The sequence below is a fragment of the Onychomys torridus genome, chromosome 12, assembly GCF_903995425.1.
Source record: "Onychomys torridus chromosome 12, mOncTor1.1, whole genome shotgun sequence".
Lineage (NCBI taxonomy): Eukaryota > Metazoa > Chordata > Mammalia > Rodentia > Cricetidae > Onychomys > Onychomys torridus.
Genome location: NC_050454.1, coordinates 24,189,605 through 24,214,604, shown reverse-complemented (window position 1 = coordinate 24,214,604; position 25,000 = coordinate 24,189,605). Strand labels below are relative to the sequence as shown.

Genomic DNA, 25,000 nt, shown 5'->3' with positions numbered 1-25,000 from the left:
ATAGTTACCCTTTTGATCATTTTGCAATGATCACATATTACACAAATGTTTATGCACTGACCAAAATTTAGCCATACCTATACCATCAGGGTGCTAGACTTGATTAAAAATAATTTTTAAAAAATACTTCTAGTGAAAACACTAAACATTCCATTACTAATACAACATAAAATTTTACTAATATGTGGTAAATAAAATTTTGTAGGTAGATTCCAGTTTTCTGGGAAGCAGATCATAACAAACTGAATATATGTAATCTACTGCCCTATGCATTCTAGATAACAATGTATATGCATTGTGTAGAAATTAATTGAATAAGAACATATAAATTGTATAAAATTATAAATATCTGTGAGCTAGTAAGGGATTTACTAGTATTTATTTACCAAAGATGTGAGAAATTTTACTTCATTGAGATATTTAAGATACATTTTGTTTTCTTAAATTCTATGGTGTGTGTGCTCATATACACATGTGCTAATGAGATTTGTTTGTACATAGTTGCTATAAAGTAAGCAGAGTTTGGGGAGCTGAATATAAGGGTAGTTCTTCAATGCCTACCAAAAGAATGGCTGAATTTTGAGGCTGGAAAATGACTCAGTATCTAAAAATACTTGCTACTTTTGCAGAGAACTGGACTGAGGTCTCAGCACCCACGTTAGGCAGCTCACACACTCACATAACTACCAACTGCATGGGATCCAATGCCCTCACCTGGTCTCCATGCACATGTATGTGTACACGCCCACACATGCCGCCCACTCGAGTGCATGCGCGCGCGCACGAAGAAAGACAGCTACACGAACATTATGGATAATCTTAGACATAATCGCATGAGAGAAACTAGATGCAAAAAAATCAGACAGCATTGCATTTATATGGAGTTCATAGATAAAACCGATGTATGGCAATAGAGATTCCTTATGAGAGAAGAGGTATTAGCTTGAAGGAGCCACGTGTGACCTGGAGTGAGATAAATGTCCTCTCTCTTAATGGGAACCATAGACATATGTACTAGTATATGTTAAAGAAAGTATTAGGCTGTTCAATTAAGACTTATGCACTTTGCTGTCTATAAACCAAAACTCAATAAGGAGCAAAAAAATCTGTTTCTTCTGGGACGCTGAACTGACATGCGGAGGTGATTGCTCAGGAGCATGCTATCTTTCCCTCTAAGTCTTCTAATCAGGTTTGATTCTTTTATTTTAAAAACATGTATGCCTTCATGCTCATCTTTTAATTTGGCATAAAACAAATACTCAAAACAGAAACTAAATAGTCATGACGTTAATTTTAACAATATAATTGTCACCCAAATCCCCAACATATAACTAGAAGGAGTGAGCAGATAGCACAGGACGACCCAGCAACCACAGGAGGGCTGCTTGAGGTGTGGACTCGCTCACTGGGCGCTTCTTGAGATGGTTTGCCTGGGCTCTGTGCCGGCATCCCAACACACCACTCAAAAGTGTGCTTTCAAACATCTTAACTTGAGGGAAGATGTACCTGTTCTGGAGCTTCTTCAGGCCAAGTTCATATTTCTGTTTTTCCCAAGCTAATTCCTTTTCCACTTGCTGAATTTTGAAAATTGTTTTCTTATTGATTTCCGCATGAATTATGGCATCAATATTGAAATCCTGCAGATAAGTTGATTTGTTTATCAAAAGCTTATTTTGTTTTTAAGTTACAGTGTGTGTGTGTGTGTGTGTGTGTGTGTGTGTGTGTGTGTGTACACCTATGTGTGCCTGTGGAAGCCAGGTGTCATTCCACAAAAGTAATCCTCTTTATTTCTTTTTTTTTTTTTCCCTTAAGATTTATTTATTTATTATGTATACAGCGTTCTGTCTGCATATATACTTGCATGCCAGAAGAGGGTGCCAGATCTCATTACAGATGGTTGTGAGCCACCATGTGGTTGCTGGGATTGAACTCAGGACCTCTGGAAGAGCAGTCAGTGCTCTTAATCGCTGAGCCATCTCTCCCGCCCCTCTTTATTTCTTGAGACAGTCTCTCACTGGGACCTGGAGCTTGCCAGTGAGGCTAGGCTGAGTAACCAGCAAGCTCCAAGTATGTCAGTCTCTGTCTACCAACGGCTGGCATTATAAGCCTCCTCTACCACGCATGTTTATGAGAATATTGAGGATTAAATTCAAGTTCTCATATTGACTAATCTACCTCTTTAGCTCCTTGATTAGACTCTTAACGATAACTCTGTTTAGGATATAGTTGAAAATGAAATAAAGAGGCTGGAGAGATGGCTCAGTGGGTAAGAGCACTTACTGCTCTTGCAGAGGACCTGGGTTTGGTTCCCAGCACCCACATATTGACTCACAACCATCTGTAACTCCAGTTCCAGGGGACTGAAACCCTCTTTTTGGTTTCCATGGTCACTAGACATGCACATAAAACTTTGGAAGAATGAAAAAAAATATAGTTCAATGATTAGCAGGTATATTGAGTTTTACAGTAAAGTCACAAAAGAAAGAATCTAAAATTGGCTTAAACGCTGCTGTGATTGCCCTTATAGCTACAGCTATACTGTTGTCTTTTAGAAGTTTAGTGACTCAACCCATAGAGCTAATGAAATATTAAAAGTGAATGACAGAATCAAACTCTACAGGTATCCTCCCAACAGATAAGCTGTATCCCAACCTGTGTTTTTATTTTATCGTCTTACTGAATACAGAAAAAGAATCTCATAGTGGTAGCCAAATCCAGCAGTCAACTTTGTATTGCATAGGTTCATTGGCTTCCATCCCATCTGTGTCAAATTTTACAGCCCTTGGGGTGGTGCAAATACATTGCCTGGCCAGGTAAAAGAAGATTTAATAATCACATCCTAATTTCTTTTCTGTCTCTTTGAAAAACACCACAACCAAAAGCAACTTGGGAGAGGAACAGGATAATTTGGCTTACACTTCCAGGCCACACTTCATTAATGGCAGAAGTCGGGGCAGGAACCCGAGCAGGAAGCAAAGCGGGAACCATAGAGGAATGTTGATTACTGCTGGCTCTCTGCCTCACACTCAGCCAGCTTTCTTATGTATCCTAAGACCACCTGCTTTGGGATGGTGGTCTGTGCCCACAGCGGGCTGGGTCCTTACATCAAATCAATCTACATCAAGACGATGCCCCCACAGGTGTAGCACAGGCCAATCTGATCTGGGAAGTCCCTCAGTTGAAACTCCCTCAGATGACTCTAGGCTGTGTTAAGCTGACAACGGAAGCTACCTGGGAAAATGATTTCTCTGCATTCATTGGTGCTGACAAAACAGTGATCCTAATCCAGAATGAAGATGCTAAAATAACAGCCAATCATTCAGACTCACTGTCCGTTGAAACTGCATATGCACCGGTAGTTCTTTATTCATCGCTAACAGTTTCAAAAATTGACTCCTCAAAGCCTTGATACGCTCTCTCTTCCCAGCTTTTATTTCTTCTACTTCCTTCATTAGCTTGTCATATTCTCTTTTCCTCCTGGCATTCTCAATACTGAAAGCAAAAGTGTAAAATGATAATCATTTTGCCACAGAAATGGCACAAGAGACAATTAGTATTTGACAACTTGGAAGTGCATTTGTCTTGGGCAGTTTCTGCAAAATGGCAGTTTGTTAAAATCCCGGGCCTGATCAATAGTTATTAAAATGTTTTATACCTGTAGGCTTTGGGATCTTCAATGTCTTCTGGAATGGGCTCTGATTCAATCCCAAACTGTAGGAATAGGAAAAACAGTTTGTTAGGTCATCTGCACAACACCTGCACAAGGCCAAGCCAGTCAAAATTTCATCATGGATGAAGGAAGGGCCCCCAGGGCCTCATCCTTGGTGGAGAAGCTACTGGGAATGTCTGGCTGCTGATGGAGGGAGACTGACTCCCCTTTGTGGACTTGGTTGGTGGTAGGTTGCCCCTACCCTGGTGGATGATTTCACATCTATGTGCGTATTGGCAGCACTAGATGGATTTAAGGGTTTATTAATAACAATTTTTGTTTAAAAAGGACATGGCATTGGAAGTGAGGTGGGGTGGAGGACAGTGGAGTAGTTTCAGGGAGGAAGTAGTGAATGGATATAAATAGAATACATTCTAGAAGTACATGAAGTTTTCAAAGGATAACTTAAATTTTTAAAAAAGAAATCCTAAAATGAAATGTTCTAGGTGTGTGAGTAAACTGGAAATAAAATGTCCTTCTCAGAAAGGAGAGCCTGAGTGCAAATCATCTCTCACTACTGACTGGACTACAGTGGTGTAGGCTTGCTACCTGCTTTCTAGAAGCAAAGCTAAATCTTTAGGAGGTAATATAACATGACAAGAATCAAGGGGACTCCTGATTTCTTCACGTAAAATGTCTAGGGCTCAATAAAAATAAATAAATAAATAACTAGGTGTGCCAGAAGAACAAGATTTAATTGAAAAAAAAAAATCTGAAGACAGACCAATAAAAGAGAATGACAAAAGATATCAATAGGAAAGTTTTCAAAATATACTTCAGAGCAACTCTGATTAATAAGTTAAAGGAAGTTGAAGGCATTATTGAAATTTTTAGAACTCTATCAGAGTATATTAAGAAGTAAATAACGGAAAAAGAAAATACAGATCTGAAAAATATTGCCCATTTTGAAGAGAAAAAAAAAAAAGGAAGAAACATTGGCTAAGACAGTGATTGATAAAGAAAATCTGATGCAGTGGGGAGCTGTGTAACTTTAATAATAGTAAGAATTCAATGCCACTAATATTTGATACAGAAGCAACAGAAAGAATTTTAACACTGCCGTAATGCTAGATTATAAGGTATAGGTTACAGATATTGTGGATTATATTATAAGGTTAACATGTCTAAATGACTCTCAATACTTTAAGACTTTATTTTAAAGTCAGCTTTTACTAGTAGTTAATTAATTGACTAATTGTTTACACACCCTGGGAGATGGCACTTTGGCTTTGGCTTCTTTCTCCACCACAACTTGAGTAGCAATGCTGAAGACAAAGATGTTGCCATCTGCCCCAGCAGTCACCAGGTACTGGTCATCAAAACTAGCAGAGATGCCTTTAACACATCCGTAATTATTGTCGTGCACATTGAAATGCCAGTAGTCCTTCAGACTCGTCAGTAAGGGATCACTCTCACTTAGGACATACACTCGAATTCCTCCATTTTTCATTCCACAGAACATCATAGTCTGGTTAGAACTATGAGACCAAAAGAGTCGAGTGTTATTCTCGGAAGCTGGAATATCACCTTTCATTTTATTTTACCCCTTATTCATGTAGGGAGCTGAGGAAACCCTGAATGAGCAAGGTTCTGAGAGGATGAGTATCTTGACATGGCCATGGCCTGGTGAGGACTACAAGGCCAGTTGACCCATGGGAAAGTGGCAAAGCCCTTATCCACACCAGCCAGGCTCAAAGTGAATGACCAAACTTTCCTTAGGGATTGAGGAGGAGTATATATGAAGGGCTGATCAGTGTATACAAAAGCTAGTACTGCGCCAGGCACACACCTTTAATCCCAGCACTTAGGAGGCAGAGGCAGGCGGATCTCTGTGAGTTCAAGGCCATCCTGGGCTACAGAGCAAGATCCAGGAAAGGCGCAAAGCTACGCAGAGAAACCCTGTCTCAAAAACCAAAAAAAAAAAGAAAGAAAAAACAAACAAACAAACAAACAAACAAACAAAACCTAGTACTGAGGCCTCTTCCCCCAGGTGTTTACAGCTGGAGACTGCTGGCCAATAGAGACCTCCTACCAAGGTGAGCTGAGCCCCCTTTCTGTGTTATACCTAGCAAACATGCTGATATCCCAAGTTGGCTGGGTAGTGGTGGCATTAGAGAATCGCACCGGTACCGTCCTCATTGTATGTGTATCTATGTTTCTGTCCTTTCTTCACTCCCTCATCATCCCCTGCTGGGGTTCTCAGACCCAAGCCAGGCAGGACACGGCCTATTTAGTTAGTTTGTGAAGGTCATAGGTCAACTAGTGGGAGTTGGTTTTCTCTTGACAAAGGTGGGTCCTGGGGATTGAACTCTGGTCATCAAGCTTGGCTGCTGGTACCTTTACCCACTGAGCCATACCACCAGTGAAATAATGTTTAATTTTAAATAGCAAATGATGTTAAGAACTAAGTTGTGTACCACCAAAATGCACACACTCAAGTCTCAGATCCAATGCTCCAAAGTGTAACTAGGTTGCAAGTTAAGGATGTCTAAAGAGGCAATTAAGCTAAAATGAGAGCCTGAGGATAAATCCTAATCCAGTCTGGCTGGTGTCCTTGGAAACGATGTCATAGAGTGACACTAGAGATGCCTTGCACACAGGAAAGGCGAGTGAAAGGCACCTCAACAAGGCAGAGATGAGAAAGCCACGTACCAACTTCATGAGAAACTGCATCTGATGACATCTTCAACTTGGAACTCTAGACCGTGAGAATCTGAGTTTCTGCTGTTTAAGTCACACATTGGGGGGGGGGGGGGGTTGTCCCAGCAGCTGTGGTGAACTAACAAAAAAAGGTAGGGAGGTAGAGCTGCTTTAAAGCTGGAGCTAGTCCCCAGGCCTCAGGACAGTGACTGGCATTTATGCTCAGTTCTCAGTGATTAAACAGAGAGCAGTTCAATTTACCGTTGCTTCAGAATCACTGGGAGCCTGGCCCTTTGTTAGTTTACAGTGCAATCATGTCTTTCCACATAAATGAAAAGAGATCAGTGTGATAAACAGAAACTGGGATACAACACACACACACACACACACCTGGTACAAAACCTGCAGGGTTTAAAACCGATTTCAAGCCTAGGTGTAGCTTTAATTCTATTTGCCCATTTGATTAATTTAACCAGGTACCATGTGCATTTCCCTTCACATAGATAGATCTTTAAAAAGTGACAATTCCATTTACAATGGTTACTGTTGTCCACCTGAAAGGATCTAATATCTCCAGGAAGATGGCCTTCAGGGAATGCCTGCAAGGGATTATTTCAATTATTTTCATGGATAAGGGGGAAACTCAGCTTAATTGTGGGTGGGACCATTCCTAGAGCAGGGGTTTCTGGAGTGTATAAAATGAAGAAAGCAGGCTGAACAGTTGTTTGTATACATGGCTCTCTCCTTCTGACATAATGTAATCCTTGTCACCCCGACCATGATGGACTGGACCCAGGATATGAGCTCCAATAAACCCTTTCTCTCTTGAGGTGTTTTTGTCTGGGTGTTCTATTCCAGCAACAGGAAAAGAAACCAAGGCATCCAGGATACACAAAGACACAGGCACTAAAATCCTTTTTTTTTTTAAGTTTTCTTCACCTGAAAGCGAATGTTTGGATGGGGTTGTCTTCTGTATCTTCAAGAAAGCGGAAATCGAATGGTTCATCTTCCTGGCTTTCGAAATCACCATCACTGAAAAAGGGGGGGAACTGACAGTGATACAGAAAACCAGAATCATAGTTGCCCTGGAAGAGAGAAAGTGCAAAAGCTGGTTTGTGAACATAGTACACACCTGATTCCCTGAAGGGTTTTAAATCACTTCAAATTTAAAACACAAAACAATGCTTTAAAACATCCTCTGCTACATGATTTCGATAAAGGTAGATATTATTTCTGTGTCTCCATTGCCCATTAATATGCAATTAAGTAATTATGATGATGATGAGTTTCTACCCAGAAGTCACTTCAAGAGAGACTTCACCTCTGAGTATCAAATGAACTGTATTCTATGACTTGAAGTGGTATTCTGCATACACAAGTATTTAACAACAATAGGCTTTGTAGATCATTGTTTTCACAATTACTTTTCAGTTTGGGAGTAAGTTAAAATACTATTAGTTTTCCAGGAAAGGCAAGTTAGGGGAAAAATATATCTCACTACACAAGGAGAAGACTAGTAAGAATTTGTAGCAATCACATAGTTCTTAGTTGCTTTCTTTCTCTATATGGATGGGACCCTGAATTGCCCTGGACATCTACATACAAAATAAACTTGTAAATAACAACAACACCAAAAGTAACAAAATTATCCACCTGAAAAATCAGGAAACTAAGTTTTCGCTCTGGCCAATGGCAGACTGGATTGTTTCAGGTAACCTTACCCACTAGGGATAACCAGAAAAAAGCTGTGTTTAGAAGCATTTGGGCGCCACCCAAGTTGCAAGGCCAAAAACAGGGAGAATCAGGAGTAAGCCAGGCATGTAGTACTGTTTTTCTGCCTGAAGCAGGTCAAGTGGGAGATCAGAGGCAAAGAACCTGAACAGATCCACCCACATTTCTCAGGCATATTCCAAAGAGAAGGGGACAGTATAACTATACTTTCCACTGGACTCTATTGAAATCCTAGAGTGCCATTGCTAGGGAGATGATAGGGAGGGGGTGTGGCAGGGGGAGGGAACAGGGGGGAGAGGGAAGCTGCAGTTAATTTGCTACATGGCCTAGTTGTCAAACTGCTTTGTGCATATTTGTTTATACCCAGACATTTGAACTCCCTTCGGCTTTGCTCAGCAAAGCCTGTTTTTGCAATGGGTAGTGGGTAGTCAACATGCTCAAGTAATTAAGTGTGTTGAGCTGTGGACAACTCAACTATATCAACCTCCTCTCCATCCAGCGCTCAGAGAATATTGAGGAAGAGGGGACAGAGAGAATGTAAGAGCTGGCAGATAGGAAGGAGAGCTGTGAAATGCTGACTTCTGGATGTGACATCAGTTCATAGCAACTGGTTAGGCTATCTACATAAAACCTGCATGAAACCAAGCCAGTCAAAATTCCAACATGGATAATGGAGGGTGGGTCCCCAAGGCCTCACCTTTGACAGAGGAGATACTGGGAATTTCTATCTGCTAAGGGAAGGAGATTGACTCTCCTTTGTGGACTTAGTTGGTGGTAGGTTGCTCATACCAGCTGGTGCCCATTAAGAATATACAACAGATGGCAATTAATAATTCAGGTATCAACCTACCAGATGAATAGCTCTCTGATGAAGGAATCTTGTTAATCAAGGCTTGCAGGACCATGGACTCTGAAAACTGGTTGCTTCTGCCTATAATTTTTCTCATGTGCCAGCACATTTCTTCCCTAAAGACAGCTATGGGTATTTCCCCCCACTGTTTGTGTGTTTATCTCATGAATATATTCTATCTATTAGGCACACATATAGCTGTGGATGGTCAGGAAGATGATTTCTACTTAAACTGCATAAGTTTGATGAATAGAAATAATATTAGGATATTTTTCTTAACTCAGACTGACATAAGAAAATAACAGTATTCTCAGCTAGAAAGACAGCTTTTTACACATTTAGCTGATTTTAGACTTCAGAGCAAATCCAAAATAGACTAGTTGCCTCTGGAGACAAATTGTACAAGGACAAATTCCCAAGTGTCTGTTTGTTGAACCAAAGTCAGGCACAAAACAACTATAGTAGACATAATTCTCTCAGCAATTGACTTTCTGTACATAATCCCAACCTCAGTTTATGTTACAAGACTCAAGTTTCAGCCAACTAACTGTTTATTGCTTAAGTCTTGAATTTCAATGTCACTCACTGTCTGGAAACCTGACCACTTAAAGCTACCTGCTTACTTTACTCCCCATGCCCAGGCAGCTCAACCTCCCTAGCCTGAGAGAAACTGGTGTGACTTATCATGTATTATTAGAGTGGTTTGGATCCTGAAAATGTAACTCATAATTGTCCACAGTTTGGCTGTTGAAGGAGGTATGTGAAGAAAGAGCTATGTAAAGAGCTGTGCAGAGCTATAGAGAGAGAGCCATGTAGAGCTGTATGTAGAAGGTGGTGCATGCAGAGAGAGCTGTGTAGAAAATGAGTAGCTATGTAGGAGAAAGAACTGAGTAGAGAGATGGAGCAGTAGCTGTGAGATGTGTGTAGGAAGAGATATGTAGGAGAGAGATGCGTAGAAGAGAGATGTGGGTAGAAAAGAGATATAGAGCTACATAGAAAAGAGATGTAATTGTATGTAGAGACATGTGTCTATGTAGAAGACAAATGTAACAGTGTGGAGAGATATGCAACTGTGTGGAGATAGGGAGATGTTTTCAAGATGCAGGAATAAGAAAGTTACCATCAGAACACGTGAGTGCTTTTCCTAACACCCTTCAGATAGAGAAAGTCTAGCCCTCGCCATATGCATGGATTTTTTGCATATCCTGGGTGTGGTCTTGGAGCAGACTCTCCCAAAGGCTGCTGATACATATCCATGTAGATATAGGCAGCCCTAGATGAATTTAGGGAGTTATTAATAACAATATTTGTTTAAAAAGGACATGAATTGGAAGGGAGATGAGGTGGGAGGCATCCCGTTATGGCCTTTGACTGGTGATGTGGAATGCCTTTTCATGTGGTCCTTGGACATTTGTATTTTTTCTTTGGAGAATAATCTATTAAAGTCTTTCCCCTCTGTTTGAAATGGTTTTTGAAGGAGTTGCTACTAGCTTTTAATTCTCATTGTGTTTAGTTTCTGATAAGTTATTCTATTAAATTTTTTATTCATTTTATTTTCCAAAGTTTTTATTGTTATTTATATCATTTATATGTATATGTGTGGGTGTCTACAAGAATGTATGCCCTGTGTGTGCAGGTACACGAGGAGACCAGTTTACTCTCATACCTAGAACGTAACCTTCCAGGATTTCTTTTTTAAAAATTTAAGTTTATTCTTTGAAAACTTCATGCACTTATATAATACATTCTATTCATATTCATCCACCACTACCTCCCAGAAACTCCTCTATTGTGTGTGTGTGACATCCTGGAAGCCAAGAAGAGGTGGCAGCACAGATTGGTGGTAGAGTGCATGTCTCGCATGCATGAGGCCCTGGGTTCAACACCTGGCACCACAAAATAACAGCAATGGCTATGACCTGGTGTTGGAAGCCAAGAAAAGAAAGCAAAGCATTTTAAGGAGGAGGAAGAGTCAACAGGTGAACAGGTCAAACACACAGAGAAGTCACTGCTAAGCCTGGTGACATAGAAACCGTTGGAGAAATGAGGAATTGGTTGAAGATCAGCTAAGAGGTGAAAAGGAGTTGATGGCCCCAGACAGTGTTTTCAGGTTTCCTCTAAAGGAGCAGTGGAAGAGGGGTCAGAAATCACAGGAACTTCGTGTGCTAGTGGTAAGGATTGAAATCGAAAGGACAGGAGCTGATGATGCATGGTAAGTAGTTCGTTTCAGAAGCAAAATCATGTGGAGTATGAGGGAAAAAGCAAAAGACACCCAAGAGGCCTTCTGGAACATGGCCCTGGGCAAGTTGCTAAGCAACACCCATCAATTGTAACAGGCAAAGCAAAGCACAGAGAGATCTCTGCAGGGTGCTAGAGATGGGAAAAAAAATCAGGAGATTCCACCTGACTTCCTTTATTCTCTCTATGAATTATGAGTGTCTGGAGAGACAGGTAAGTTACAAAATGTTCGTGGGGAGAAGAAACTGACATAGTAATAATTGGTAAAGTAAACATGACTAGGCAGCAGAATTGACCCGCAGTGTGAGTCCTGATTCAAGGACTAGAGTCATGACTTGAAAATGAAGCCAGCTTTTCAATGGCGTCTGCTTGGCTACAGGGAGAGTAAGTACATGGCTGGATCAAACAAGGTGAGCGCTACCTCTGTGATCTGGGCTTTACCTCATGATGGAGCTTAACGCCTAAGAGCATGGACTATAGACCCAGATTGTCAGAGAGCCTAGTTCTGCTTTGTATTGCTTAACTGATTTTGGCTGTGTCCATTAAGGGCTTCATGCCTTGGTTTCAAAAGACTACGACCAAGTATGAAGTAATAATAATGCTCCCACATAATTATAAAACAGTTACATTGTGTTGTGGAGTGGGGGGGGGGCATGAGTGTGTGTGTGTGTGTGTGTGTGTGTGTGTGTGTACACTCAGAAGTGAAAACTGTAAGACCTATAATGAAGAAAATCTTTCTTTGTGATATATTGAGAAAATGTTTCATGATAAAACTATATGGTATATAAATGGAGGACATAAAACCTTCCACTGATGTCTTTGTAATGTCCATTATTCTTCCTTATTTTGACTAGAGTGGAATGCAGCACTTGAAAACACACAGACTCCTAGTCTCTTGTAGGCCACACAGCACAGATATTAGCAGACTGACACTCTACAGTCCTGCCACAAGACCTGGTGTTTTCAAACTCAAGCTCAAAACCAAAGCAAACGACAACAGTAAAATGGATTCAGATGGAGGACCACTTTGCTTTTTGACTAGCTACTCTTGAATTTTCCCAACTTTGGTATTCCTGAACATGTGAGTTTGGAATGAAGTGTCAACAGATACAAAAGGTAGACATATTTAAAATAGATGTCAAGATTATATATAAAAAAAGAAAAAAAACCTGTAATTGATATTAAAACTCACAGCTACATCAATAGTTAAAAATTAAATTCTCGCCGGGCGGTGGTGGCGCACGCCTTTAATCCCAGCACTCGGGAGGCAGAGGCAGGCGGATCTCTGTGAGTTCGAGGCCAGCCTGGGCTACCAAGTGAGTTCCATGAAAGGCTCAAAGCTACACAGAGAAACCCTGTCTCGAAAAACAACAACAACAACAAAATTAAATTCTCAGCACACATGAGAACAAATGTGGTGAAAAACAGTGACCATCAACTGGACTGGCCAAGGGCTGAGGTGAAGTCTTGGAATTTTTACTTACTAATGACAACCAGAACTTCCCAGGCTCTGAGTAAAAGCCACAAAGGATGGGAGAGGGGATTGGTGGAATGAAGATGGGAGGCAGTGGCTCCTCTTCCTCCTCTTCCTCCTCATCGCTCTCCTCCTCCTCCTCCTCTAATTCCTCTTCTCCAAATGCTTCTCTTTGTTCTGCTAGCTTCCTCCTCTTTGCTTCCTTTTCCTTCTCCTTCAACACCTTTATTTTCTCTCTCCTTTCAATTTCCTTTAATCTCTTTTTAAAAAGATAACAGGCATTTAAAAGACACGTTATTCTATGGCTGAGTATGACAAAAGCTGTAGGAGGAAGATGGGTTCTAGAAGCTTCCAGAGCTTGGATATAACAATACCATTTACACATTACTACCCTCTGCGGATATGTTCTTATCATGAAGATTCAAATGATAAACATTATTTATGCTTCGGCTCCTTGATACCCATTTTACTGAAATCATTTTATCATTCTTTCTATAAGAGAAAGAAAGTGCTGGGATTTTTGGTTTTTGTTTTGTTTTTTTCTCAAAGCCTGTTACTGTAAACCCAAGAACCATGGGCACTACAGCAGGAAATGAGGAAACTTGTTCCCAGCTCCTGTAACCCTGTGATGTAGGCATTCAATACCACCAACTGTCCAATGTAGAGTCCCCCAATACTGGTAGGCCCATCTCCTATTTACCCCTGAGAACTAGCTTTCCATTTGTATGATTTCTTCCTACCAATCCCCTTCTCCCAAGGACTCACAGTGCCTCAAACTGGTGTGGCTTGGTTGGCATCAAAAGGGACCTCTGCTCGGATCCTGGCACATCTGCCATTTCAACAGCCATTCCTCACCTCCTGAAAATGCTGCAGTCTCTAAATGGCGGGCTCTCTAGGGTTCTCCCGGCATTATTACCCCTCTCTTCCTCCCACTCTCTCAAACGTCTTCCCATCCTCTGAGTATGAATTGTCACTTCCAGGTAGGCATTTTTTAATGCCCCCATCCATCCATCCATCCATCCATCCATCAGCAGCAATATCACTCCTGCACACTCTCCAGTTCCTTTCCTTGTACTTGGATCTTAGTTATCTGTCCACTACTGCCTTCTCCTGCACTTAGCTGCCTCCTGCTACAGTTAGCCACCTTCTTACCAGTGTGTGAACTCCTTCAGGCCAGGATCTGTCTTACTTTACTTTATTCCTACTCTCCCAGAATCTCATATAGGGTACTGCACATTCAAAGGAAAGGAAAGAAGGGAGCTGATGTGTCAAGACTATCTCATACCAGAATCTTAGATTTGACACTTGAGAAATGGAAACATCTGAAAGCCATGTCTTGGATTTCATAGGACATGACATCATGATCATCTACATCCTTAATGGTTGGAGTGAGGGATTCAAGAATATAGCCATTCTCACAGAGAGTCATCAAGGTGCTTTCAGGCTAAAAAAGAAACATGCATATCGTTTACACATAGGCAAGTTTCTACAAGTTCGAAAAGATAACAAGGCAGGGAAAAATAGAGTAATCATTTTAAAAGACAATATACCACTGCAGTTATTAGTAACAATCCTAGTTACTAATGGTTATTAGTATTAGTTATTAATATTAGCTATTATCATTCAACTATTAATCCCTAACCTAATTACTAGAGTTAGGTTTATATTTATTTCCTTTAAAGATACCATAACTTATTTCCTTAGCCAAAATATACAGCTGTGAAACCTGTTAGAATGTTCTAATTAGAAATGCTGAGGAATTGTGGGTAAGTTCTCAGCTCTGTCACCCTTAACAACCCACCCTCTGTCTTTCTAAGTTAATTTAAACATGGATGCTCTCAAGGTCCTTGTCTTCTTTCTAGTTCTCTTCTCTCTCCACAGGTGTGCTTCAAGAAGGCTTCTGCTTTGACTTCTACTCACATAAAACGGACCCCAGATTGATTGGTCCAGCACAGAAGTTTTTTCCTGCCCTAAACCACATCTGGGAAATCCCCATCTTGGTACAATTTGTTATTTATTTACCACATACTCTGAATTTTGTTACATGCTGGAGACAGGATTGTAAGAAAGACTGCTGTCCTCACTCCCATTATGGAATTTGATTCCAAAAGGGAGAGCCTGTCCATTTCACACAGATTAATGTAAATTGCAATTGCAAAAGTCCTTCCAAGAGACCACAAGAACTTCCAGATTGTGCATGATTTCCTGAGAACGTGGCATCTAGCTTGAAGGCACAGATGAATAAAATATACTTACAAAATGAGTTGAGGTGTGAGCACTGTTCTGTAAAGAAGAGACATTATGGCAAGTGTCCTGGGGGCACATTTGAGCTTTAGGAAAATGGTGGGCTCAAAAGGCATCACCCAGAGCAAAATCACAGGAGGAAAGAGAGCCAGGACAAGGCATTAAGGGATTTAACCCCGGCTGACAGGCAGAAAGGCCTGGCCAGATGCAAGAGCTGGGAGCAGAAAAGCACTAACATTAGAGGAGGAAGATATTTCAAAAGGGAAGGGAAGGTCAATGGGGTCAAGTAATGCTACCATATCAAGTAAGGTAAGAATCAAATACCAGGTGGGTATTAATGGTGCCTTCAGAAGAGCTGCCTAGTATGGAATCGGGGAACTAGAGGGCAGGCAGGAGCAGAGGAAGGATGGAGTGGTATAGAAAGGGATGGTGTCCCAGGGACAGTCAGTCCTCCCGAGAGCTGCTAAGAAATGAGATGGGTGGTGGGGGGGGGGGGGGGGGAAGGGGGACAATAGCTGCAGAACACAGGACCAGCGAATTTATTTTCTGTAATTGTTAAAGATTACCGTCGAAAATTACCCAGTGAGCAGCAGGTAAGGCTAAATGTATATATCAGAAAAATGAGAGAAATAATGTAAAATAGTGAAGAAAAGCATGAGGCTGTCCATGGACAGGAGGCAGAATGAATGGCCTCTAAGTAGGAAGTAGGGCAGTTCCTCTATCATAGAAGGAGAAGAGCAGGGAGACAGAAATCAGGGAGACTCTGTTGGGTACCGAGAAGGCCCCGGCCTCTCTGGAAAGCGATGCTGAGAGAAAGAGAGGAGGAATGAAGTGTTAAGAGTTCAAGGTGGCCGAGACATTGATAGAAGAGCCAACTCAAGGGCTGTGGAGAACTCATTTAAATCACTGTATTCTGGAGGAGCTAAGAATCCTCCTTGACACCTGATGATCCCCTGCAGTCTTCGGCTGGCACTGGTAGCAAATTAGGCAAGTTAGTTGGGGTAACCCGGAGATGGGATTTTGCCAAATAGGAATAAAGAAAATGCAGCCCAAAGTGGTGGCGGTGGGGGGGGGGGGCACCTCTCACTACAGACACTGAGATTTACTCTTAAGGACAAAAACTCATGACTTACATGATTGGACGGAGACCACATCAACTGGCAAACGGGCCCAGGAGTATTAAAATAACCAATTGGCTTGTAATCTTTTTCCACATCAAATAAGAAGACAGTTTTATCTTTACTCTAGATAATAAAAAAATAAACATGCACACCCAATATATATTACTATGACATCAAGCCCATAGAGCACAAAGATTTAGTATCATATAGTCTATTCAATTTACACTTTCAGACACAATGGTCATGTATTCCAGATTAAGATTTTATATATATATGATTTCAAATGTTTTGATTCATTTTCCCAAGTGTTTCAGTACATAGTTCTAGAAATGTGATTACTATATATATATATATATATATATATATATATATATATAAATGTAAACATAAATAGAATATAAAATATTTCTACAGTGCATCTGATGACTTCTTCCTGTAGATTATAAAGTTGTTTCCTTTATCTGAGGCAGGCTTTTGTTGTGGTTTGCATTTAGGGGGTATGAAGGATCAAAGGAGAGCCCTCTACTCACTAGGTAAGAGCTCTCTCAATGAACTTTATAAACCTCACCTAAGGCAGCCCTCCTTAAGAACACGCCTATGCTATAAACTCATGATTATAGGTAATTCATCCAATGTGACTCCAATTGAAATTTTCTACTCATTTAAAATAAGCATTAAAACTTAACTTACAAGACTATTCTCACATATTACATACAGACTGCACTGAAAAAAATAAGAATGCAAACATGCGAATTAATTTTGGTATCTAAGGCACAATGAAATAGGTGGACTTAAGAGAGAAGCTAGGCATGGAATTCCAATAGGAAATGAGAAAAAATCTCACACTTACCCCAGTGGCTAGAACCTCCCCATCACGTTCATAAGCTAAAGCCGTGACTTCAGCAGTATGGGGTTTGAAGACATGTTTCATTTGTAACTCAGCGTCTAAGAGTTTCTTCCGTCCTGCAAAAAGTGTAATCCCTTTTGGATCATAAAGTTCAAGAATCCGAACAACACCATCTTGGAATCCTATGACAATCTGTGCACCAGCGTAGCTTACCTTGGAAATGCAGGGGATTGGGATTTAGTTAAGAAATTCCCAGTACACACACACACACACACACACACACACACACACACACACACACACGCACACACGCACACACACACACACACGCACATGAAGTAACTCCACATCTTGTTTCCATTTGGATAACTTAGCACTGGCTTCCCTGTTCAAGTCTTGGTTTCATGTTATGGCAACCTTCATCAATTCCAGGGTATTTATCTATTTTGACCACAAGCAGGGTCATCTAAGGCAATTCAAGCTTCCAGTGAGCAATACTAACAGCATGCCTGCCTCCTGTGTAAGAGACATCCATCACCAGCAGTTCAGGGTGAACACAAATGGACTGAATGTCCCCCATTAACATGTAAATGAGTATAAATATGAGCTAACATGGGCGCCAAAGGAAAGAAACACAGCCATTCAGAGCATTTAGCAAATAAAGCAAAGATGGTAAAGCTAAGATCAGAGAGTGCTTGGTCTAGAACTAAGTAGATACAAGAAGGTGGAACCAGAACCCGTGAGAGCAGACAGAGCCTGTGCAAAGGTCCAGTGTCAGGAGAAAGCAGAATTCAAGGAGCATTCAGTCTTACGAGAGCAGACTAGAGTGAAGAAGCCATGTTACCGTAAGAACTGGAGGTAGAAACCAGAAGCCACCAGGACACAGAATTATCTTACACGATACATTGAAAGTAGTCTTTATCTAAACAGTAATGGAAAGCCAGATCTGAGGCACGCCTGAACCATTTTCTCTGTGATTTCATCCCCAAATAAGAATTAATCATTCTCCAAATAGTCCCACAGTGTTTAAAAAGTGTGGTTGCATGGACAGGAGTTGCCTCAAGTTTGGTTGCATAGTTACTTTGCAAAACAGAGAGAGCTATTCCTATGCCACAAGTGGCATAAAAATAGATTTTCATCAAAACAAAATGAACCCTTACAGTGAAATCATGAGATGATTTCTGCAATGTTCTTGGTAAAATAGACCAACTTGAAATATTTATACTTCTAAAATTCTCAGCTACAAAGTGACTATATCTCTACAAAAATATCTCTGATGCGGTATGTTTTCTAGTGTTTTTGATAGAAGTTGGTTAAAAGAACAGACTTACTGTTCGCGGGACCCAAGTGAGGGAAGTACCTCCTTGTTTGAATTTCATTTGAATCAAAGGAATCTTGCTGGCAAAATCATAGATACGAACAAAACCTACAGGGAAAAATGTTTTCAAAGAAGCAAATCATAAACACATTATTTCTTTATACAATCTTGGCTCATTTTTCATGTATTAAATATTACAGGATTAAATACAGGAACTCAGATCAACTGATAGCCTTTTAAATTTGTATTGATTTTTCTCTTTTTAATTATTTTTAAATGAACACACATAGTAACAGATTTCCTTGTGGCATATTCATACATACTTAGTCTTAGTTGATTTTTTTTAAAGATTTATTTATTATGTATACAGCATGTATGACCAGAAGAGGGCACCAGACCTTTTTACAGATGGTTGTGAGCCACCATGTGGTTGCTAGGAATTGAACTCAGGACCTCTGGAAGAGCAGTCAGTGCTCTTAACCTCTGAGCCATCTCTCCAGCTCCGTCTTAGTTGATTTTGCCCACATACAGACATCATCTGCCTCCCGGCTCCGTCCCCATTCCCATCCCCACCGTCTCCACCTATCCCCAGTATTCTTCCTTTCTCTTCCACATCACATGTGTTCTGTGATCCTCTCCGTCTCTTCCCTTAGAGCCGCTTTTTCTCCATCTCATGGGCCTTCTGATAGTTTGATAAGAACAAAAAGTGGCCCTTTGCACCGTCTACAAGATTATAAATACCCAAAGTCAAGAGACAAGGAACATGATGAGAACAGAAAGGGCATACCTGTGGTTACTAAAAAATGAGGAGCATTTTCATCAAGAATTTATAATTATGTCTTTAGTCTATTCCCTAATTGTGTCTTCTGCAGTCTGTGCACTTCCCACTCCAAAATTCATCTTGCTTATATTCAAAGGGTTTCTTTTTTGGGAGAATATTCAAATACTTTTATTGACACATATTTTAAATTTCCATACAAACAAGGCCATATATATCTTCACTAAGAGTTCCCATTTTCGAGACTAGAGAGATGGCTCAGACAGTTAAGTGCCTGCCATACAATCATGAGGACTCAACCTGGGATCCCCAGCATCCATAAAAAAGCCAGGCATGGTGGAACATGCCTGTAACCCCAGAGCTGGGGAAGCAGGGACAAGAGAATACCTGGAGTTTCTCGGCTGGCTCATCGAACCAGTTGGTGAACTCAAGGTTCAGTGAGAGCCCCTGTCTCAAAACATAGGTTGGAAAGCAATAGAGGAAGACATCTGATGTCACCTTCTGGCTACCACGAGTACCCACACTAGAACACATGTACATATACATGAACATGCAAGCGTGCACCGCGCGCGCGCGCGCACACACACGCACACGGGGAAGGGGTGGGGGGGGACTGTTTATACTTACGGTGGGGGGGACTGTTTATACTTACAGTCCAAGGCAGTCGTAGCCATGAGATACGTGACAGGAGAGACAGCCAAGGCTTGGATGGCTCCGGAATGGAAAGAGAAGAGACATTCTGGATCCTGGGTCTGAGAACAGACACATTCAGGTAACATGATGTGTGGTGTGACTCGAGACAGAATTTTTAGAAGTATGACAGATCAGAAAGAGTGCTGGACTTCAGAATTAGGAAAACCAGATGGAGTCTTGGCTCTGACGTTAATGGCTGTTTTTACACAGATCCCATCAAATGCCACTTCCCAGGTCCTCCTGCCTGCTCAGCAGAGCTGCTGTGAGGACCACATAAGGTAATATAAAGGAAGACTCCATATGTTTAGGATTGTGCAATGCATAATGACAGTCCTGTTTTTATTTGGTAGAAACAATGATCTAATGTGGAGAAAGATGAAGCAGAGTTTTTAAAATATCAAACAATTTTTACTGCAGCATTTAGGAGAAAATAAGGAAAATAGGCACTTACAATATTTGAAAAGCTAAGGTCAAGCTTCCATATGGCTCCACTGGCATCCTAAAAAAATTAAATAGTTAATAATATTTTATCATTTTGAATTTTCACCAAATTAAAATCATTATCCCTATAATTTATTAAAATGAGGGCCAACAATAACATCTAGTGCATACATATATTACAGAGTGCAATTAAAATATATTAAAAATATCTTCTATATATTTAAGACTATAAACATATAATATGCAAGGCAATCACATAATGCTGTAACATGGAGCATTCTAGTTCAAACAATCAATTTTATTTCTATTTTAAGTTTATGTCCCTATACAGTTAAAAAGCCAAAACAGAAGAATGTGACATACCTGAGCCAGCCAAAAATTATTTCCAATTTCATCCATCTTTATCATTGAGAAGAGGTTGACATTCTTGCCTACTTGAAGTTCATTAATAGGCTCTATCTCCAACAATCCAGTATCATCTATAATGTCAGCAGTGTCTATGGTCTCAAAGTCCCATATCTGACAAAATCAATAAGAAAGTATTTTATAACATGACAACAATGCCCCCTACTATACACCAGAGGTTAACCAATAAAAGGTGTCAGGTATGAGTGACTTCTTCTGGAGTTGTTGGCCAGTGAGGTCCCATAGACCACCAAACATTACAGGCTATTGACAATGCTCTTGATGACCCTCCAAAATTTGACAGTGAGACCCTGTTGCTGAAGATGCCATACACTTGAGTCATAACATGGCAAAATCAAGTTGGTACAGACCTGAGATCTTCATAGTACAGACTGGCTAGCTTTCACAGTGCCAGAAAAGTGCTATACGTGTTATTGAGGGAGAAAAGCAATCACCAGTCATACCCAGCTATGAACCTGGAGAGCTCTAGTAATGACTGGTCTGGGAGGAGTCCATTGATGCAGAAGTGCCACACATCACGTGAGTAACCAACTTTCATATTGGATTTGAGCCCCACTCCTCAAGATGAAGCCCATTCCTGACACCATTATCTGGTTAAGAATCTATGGCTAGACAGGTTACAGGCTCTAAGAGAAAAACCTGCTGCTATTATGTAGTTAATATTATGTAGACATAGTATTAAACCAACTCCCAATGACTTATATTCTTATACCCATAGATCAGTGCATCTCTCAACCCTCATCTGAGAAGTTTTTATTTTCTATTTTGATTAACACAGTGACCTACAACTGGCAAAGAGAGAAGGAGAGTAAGGGACTGTACAAGGCTCATCCCTAAATGGCACATATTATACCCATATGCCCCATGCCTCCCAAAAAGGTTCAGGGATTGTTTCAGAAGATGAGGCAGAAAGAGTGAGAGCCTGGGTGGTAGATGACTAGAAGGAAACTTTATCTTCTGGGCAGAAGAACATCTGCACATAGGAATTGACAATAGCTGTGACAACATGTGCAGAAGCCATGCAAGCCCTAGCCAGACCAAATCCCAACATGGAGAAGGGAGTTAGACACACAAGTCTACCCCAAGCCATGGAGCTATCGGCAGTTGTTAGCTTCTGGAAGAGGGGGGGACAGTTTTCTCTAAGAGTACAGCCCCTAGTAAGTTGACCACCCTCCAGTGGGAACTCATACATTCAAGAATATGTGGACAGTGCAAATTGGTCTCGGGGAATTTAAGAGCTAGAAGGCTCCAGAAGACCATGTACCAAGAGGACTACAAGGCGAATCACAAGAGTACAGGTTCATTAAGAACAGTAGTGTTCACAGAAGGTGCCATACAGGGTGAATGGGAAACATAGGACTGAACAGCAACTCAGGAGACTTAGTTTCTGAAGCAATATTCCAGCTTCCTCCAGGCTGTAGGTAGGACAGCGTTCACAGTGAAATCAATGAATTCCCTAGCACAAGGACTTGGGAAAGGGCTGTACACAGCAACCCCCATCCACACATCTCTGGGACCATTTCCAATTAGCATTCTCACCACCAGCATGGTGACGCACACCTTTAATCTCAGCCCTCAGGAAGCAGGGGCAGACAGATCTCTGAGAGTTCAAGGCCAGTCTGCTTTATATAGTTCCAGGAGTTCCAGGATAGTGAGGGCTACACAGTGAGACCCTTTTTCAAACAGAAATTTTTATTCCTTAGAAAATGCCAGCCCATAGTGGTATTTTGAAAGGATGTGTGCCCATTGTTTATCTGGTGCTAATATGAGCTTTCATTTCCTGAAGCTCCTGTGTCAACACCTGAGGCACAAGAACAAGAGATTCCTTTATAGTGTTCCAATTAATGCTGACAAAAATGCAAATGTTTACCATGTGAGAAGCATTATTGAAAATGAGTTGGTCTTAGAAATAAGTGACCACTGCTTCATGAAGCAGCCTATAAGACAAAACCACCTAGGTGGTCTGCAAGTCTTAAGTGGAATGCTGGTACCTTACCCTAACACAGCCATCTGACCCAGCGGTGATGACTTCCCCCTCATCCAGCATTATCTGGTTAATGGGTCCTTGGTGACAAGACTTCATGCCAGTTCGACAGAGCTCCACCTTGATGAGGCTGCCTTCCCAAAGCAGCAGGTTGCCCCACTCGGACCCTGAGAGAACCTGACAGGCATGAAGAAAGAAACGTGCATAAAAATTAAATATCTTCACACGGACCTCAAACAGGAAAGAGTTACTTTTAGATTTTTGAATTTTTTTATTATGAAAATAGAAAGCTTGAGTAAGGAAGTAAAGAAAACAAAGAAATAAAATCCAGCACCACAGATTCAACCTCTGATTACATTTTGATATGTCCCTTCTAGTAGCCTGTGACTAGGATGCACATTAATGGCAATTTCTTCACAAATGCTCATAGTAGATTTCTTTATACACCTCTTACGGATAAGATTCAGGCATTGAATGACTGTGTCAAAACAGGATATTTAAATTTTTTCACAGATGAGATCTTAATTCCTAAGTGTAGTGCTGTCTTCCAAATTGTGAGCTGAGCAGATTACAGCTCAGTTTCAAACAAGGAAGATATTTGCGACTGCCCCCAAATCAATCTGTCTAATCCAACAGTTCCCAAAGAGCATGCCATCAAACATAGGTTCTCAGAACGCTTAACGAATGTAATAATAAGTAATACTTATGGTGTAAGGGCTTTGTGTCAAGCATTGCCTGAACACTTTCTTCACATTGATTGGTATTTAATGCCCAAAGCCACATGCACGAGGTACACTTATCAGCAACACTGTATGCAGTTGAGTGTGTGAGTGCTTTATTTTCCTAGCTACAGCTTTGTTCTCACTTTCACAAAGGACTAACGTTGAGCCAGATGTGGCTATAACCATCATCCCTCAGTTTTACACAGGAAAAAAACTAGAGAAAACCAAAACACAAACACTTACATAAGTTGCCCCTAAGTTTCTCAGAGGAGCCATGATTCTGGATCAAGTGTCATGACTCAGTAAGTCCCCGCTCTGACCACACTGTCTCAGAAGCAGGAGGCCAAGGACACTGACAAACACATTTCTCTTCTCTGGGATCCCTGTGCATCTTTGACTAGAAGAATCTTAATTCCACAGACACTTAGTGTGGACTGGTGCATGATGGGAAACTCGCGTAACCTCTTTCCTTCTCATCTGTAGGAACTGATGGCTTTACTTCGGTCTTTCTCACTGATTTTACCTCACTTGCCTATGTGACCTGTTATTCGGCCTCAGCTCACGTTAGTAGAATCTTTAATTTGTTTTTTGAAAAAGGGTTTTCTTTGATGAATACTAATTGTGCACATTTACGCAGTGAATAAACTCCATCCATGTATACAATGTATGATGGTCACAACAGGAATATTAGCATTTCTCTCTCGTGCAACATTAATCATATGTGTGTACTGGGAAGCTTTGAGTGCCTGTCTGTGGTTCTTCACTAAACGGTCAGGAAATGGTTGTGAACCAGACACCAGCTGTAAGCATTAGACCTTAGCTCTCCTGTGAACCAGACACCAGCTGTAAGCATTAGAACTTAGCTCCCCTACGTATTTGGACTTTGACATCCACTGTCCAATCTGTCCCCTTCCCTTTGCTAACCTCCAGGGACCACGGAGGCTTACATCTCAACCTGTATGAAATTAACTGTTCAATGATTAAAGCCACCCAAAGTGACAAAAACTTACAAGGCATTCTTTTTCTGAAATGTCAATCACAACCAGCTTTCTTTTCCATTGGTCCTCAGAGTAGGATGTCCTGCCCCAATCAGCTCTTTTCTTTAAATGATTGTAATAGCTTTCTTCCTAGCTCATCATCTTGATTTCAGATTTCCCTCCTGACAGCTTACCGGGAATTTTATGACCAAATATATCTACTGCTTCTCCCATTTCTAACACTGCTCTTCCAATGCACAATAATTCTGTCTGGCTGTTAGACTGCTCACACACACTAGGACCCAGAAATACTTCTCAACACAAAGTGTCAACTCTTTGCTAACATGTCTTAATTTGATCCACCCTCTAAATACCTTATATTCATTCCTACCCCTGAATATTTCCTCTGTGGCTGTATCATTGAAAATGGCTACTTCTCCTTACCCCTACACAAACTCTGCTGGACTTTCAGAGACACAGTTCACACTGTGCTTTAAAGAAAGGTTAGACTGGCCAGGCGGCGGTGGCGAATGCCTTTGATCCCAGCACCTGGGAGGCAGAGCTAGGCAGATCTCTGTGAGTTCAAGGCCCACCTGGTCTACAGAACAAGATCCAGGACAGGCACCAAAACTACACAGAGAAACCCTGTCTCAAAAAAAAAAAGAAAGAAAGAAAGAAAGAAAGAAAAGAAAAAGAAAGGTTAGACTGATGTTTACCTTAACAAGTATTCAGAGTTGGATGACAGATTCATTTGAGGTTGCTATATAGACTCGGGGTTACAGTTTAACCAGCACCTAAGGCTTTTGG

The 25,000-nt window shown here is 40.9% G+C and overlaps 1 protein-coding gene across 1 annotated transcript in view; it reads right to left on the bottom strand.

Moving 5' to 3' along the window:
* The window catches only part of Cfap44 (cilia and flagella associated protein 44), a 95,043-nt gene that overhangs the window by 48,655 nt on the left and 21,388 nt on the right, over positions 1-25,000 (bottom strand). The window contains exons 9-22 of the mRNA XM_036203287.1: positions 22,507-22,671; positions 20,448-20,603; positions 20,095-20,142; positions 19,603-19,702; positions 18,186-18,280; positions 16,858-17,067; positions 16,020-16,130; positions 13,928-14,086; positions 12,653-12,901; positions 7,289-7,434; positions 4,917-5,187; positions 3,656-3,711; positions 3,330-3,492; positions 1,507-1,637 (exon numbers count right to left, since the gene is read on the bottom strand). Coding sequence (XP_036059180.1) covers positions 1,507-1,637; positions 3,330-3,492; positions 3,656-3,711; positions 4,917-5,187; positions 7,289-7,434; positions 12,653-12,901; positions 13,928-14,086; positions 16,020-16,130; positions 16,858-17,067; positions 18,186-18,280; positions 19,603-19,702; positions 20,095-20,142; positions 20,448-20,603; positions 22,507-22,671 — 2,060 coding nt within the window. The remainder of the gene's footprint in view (positions 1-1,506; positions 1,638-3,329; positions 3,493-3,655; positions 3,712-4,916; positions 5,188-7,288; positions 7,435-12,652; positions 12,902-13,927; positions 14,087-16,019; positions 16,131-16,857; positions 17,068-18,185; positions 18,281-19,602; positions 19,703-20,094; positions 20,143-20,447; positions 20,604-22,506; positions 22,672-25,000) is intronic.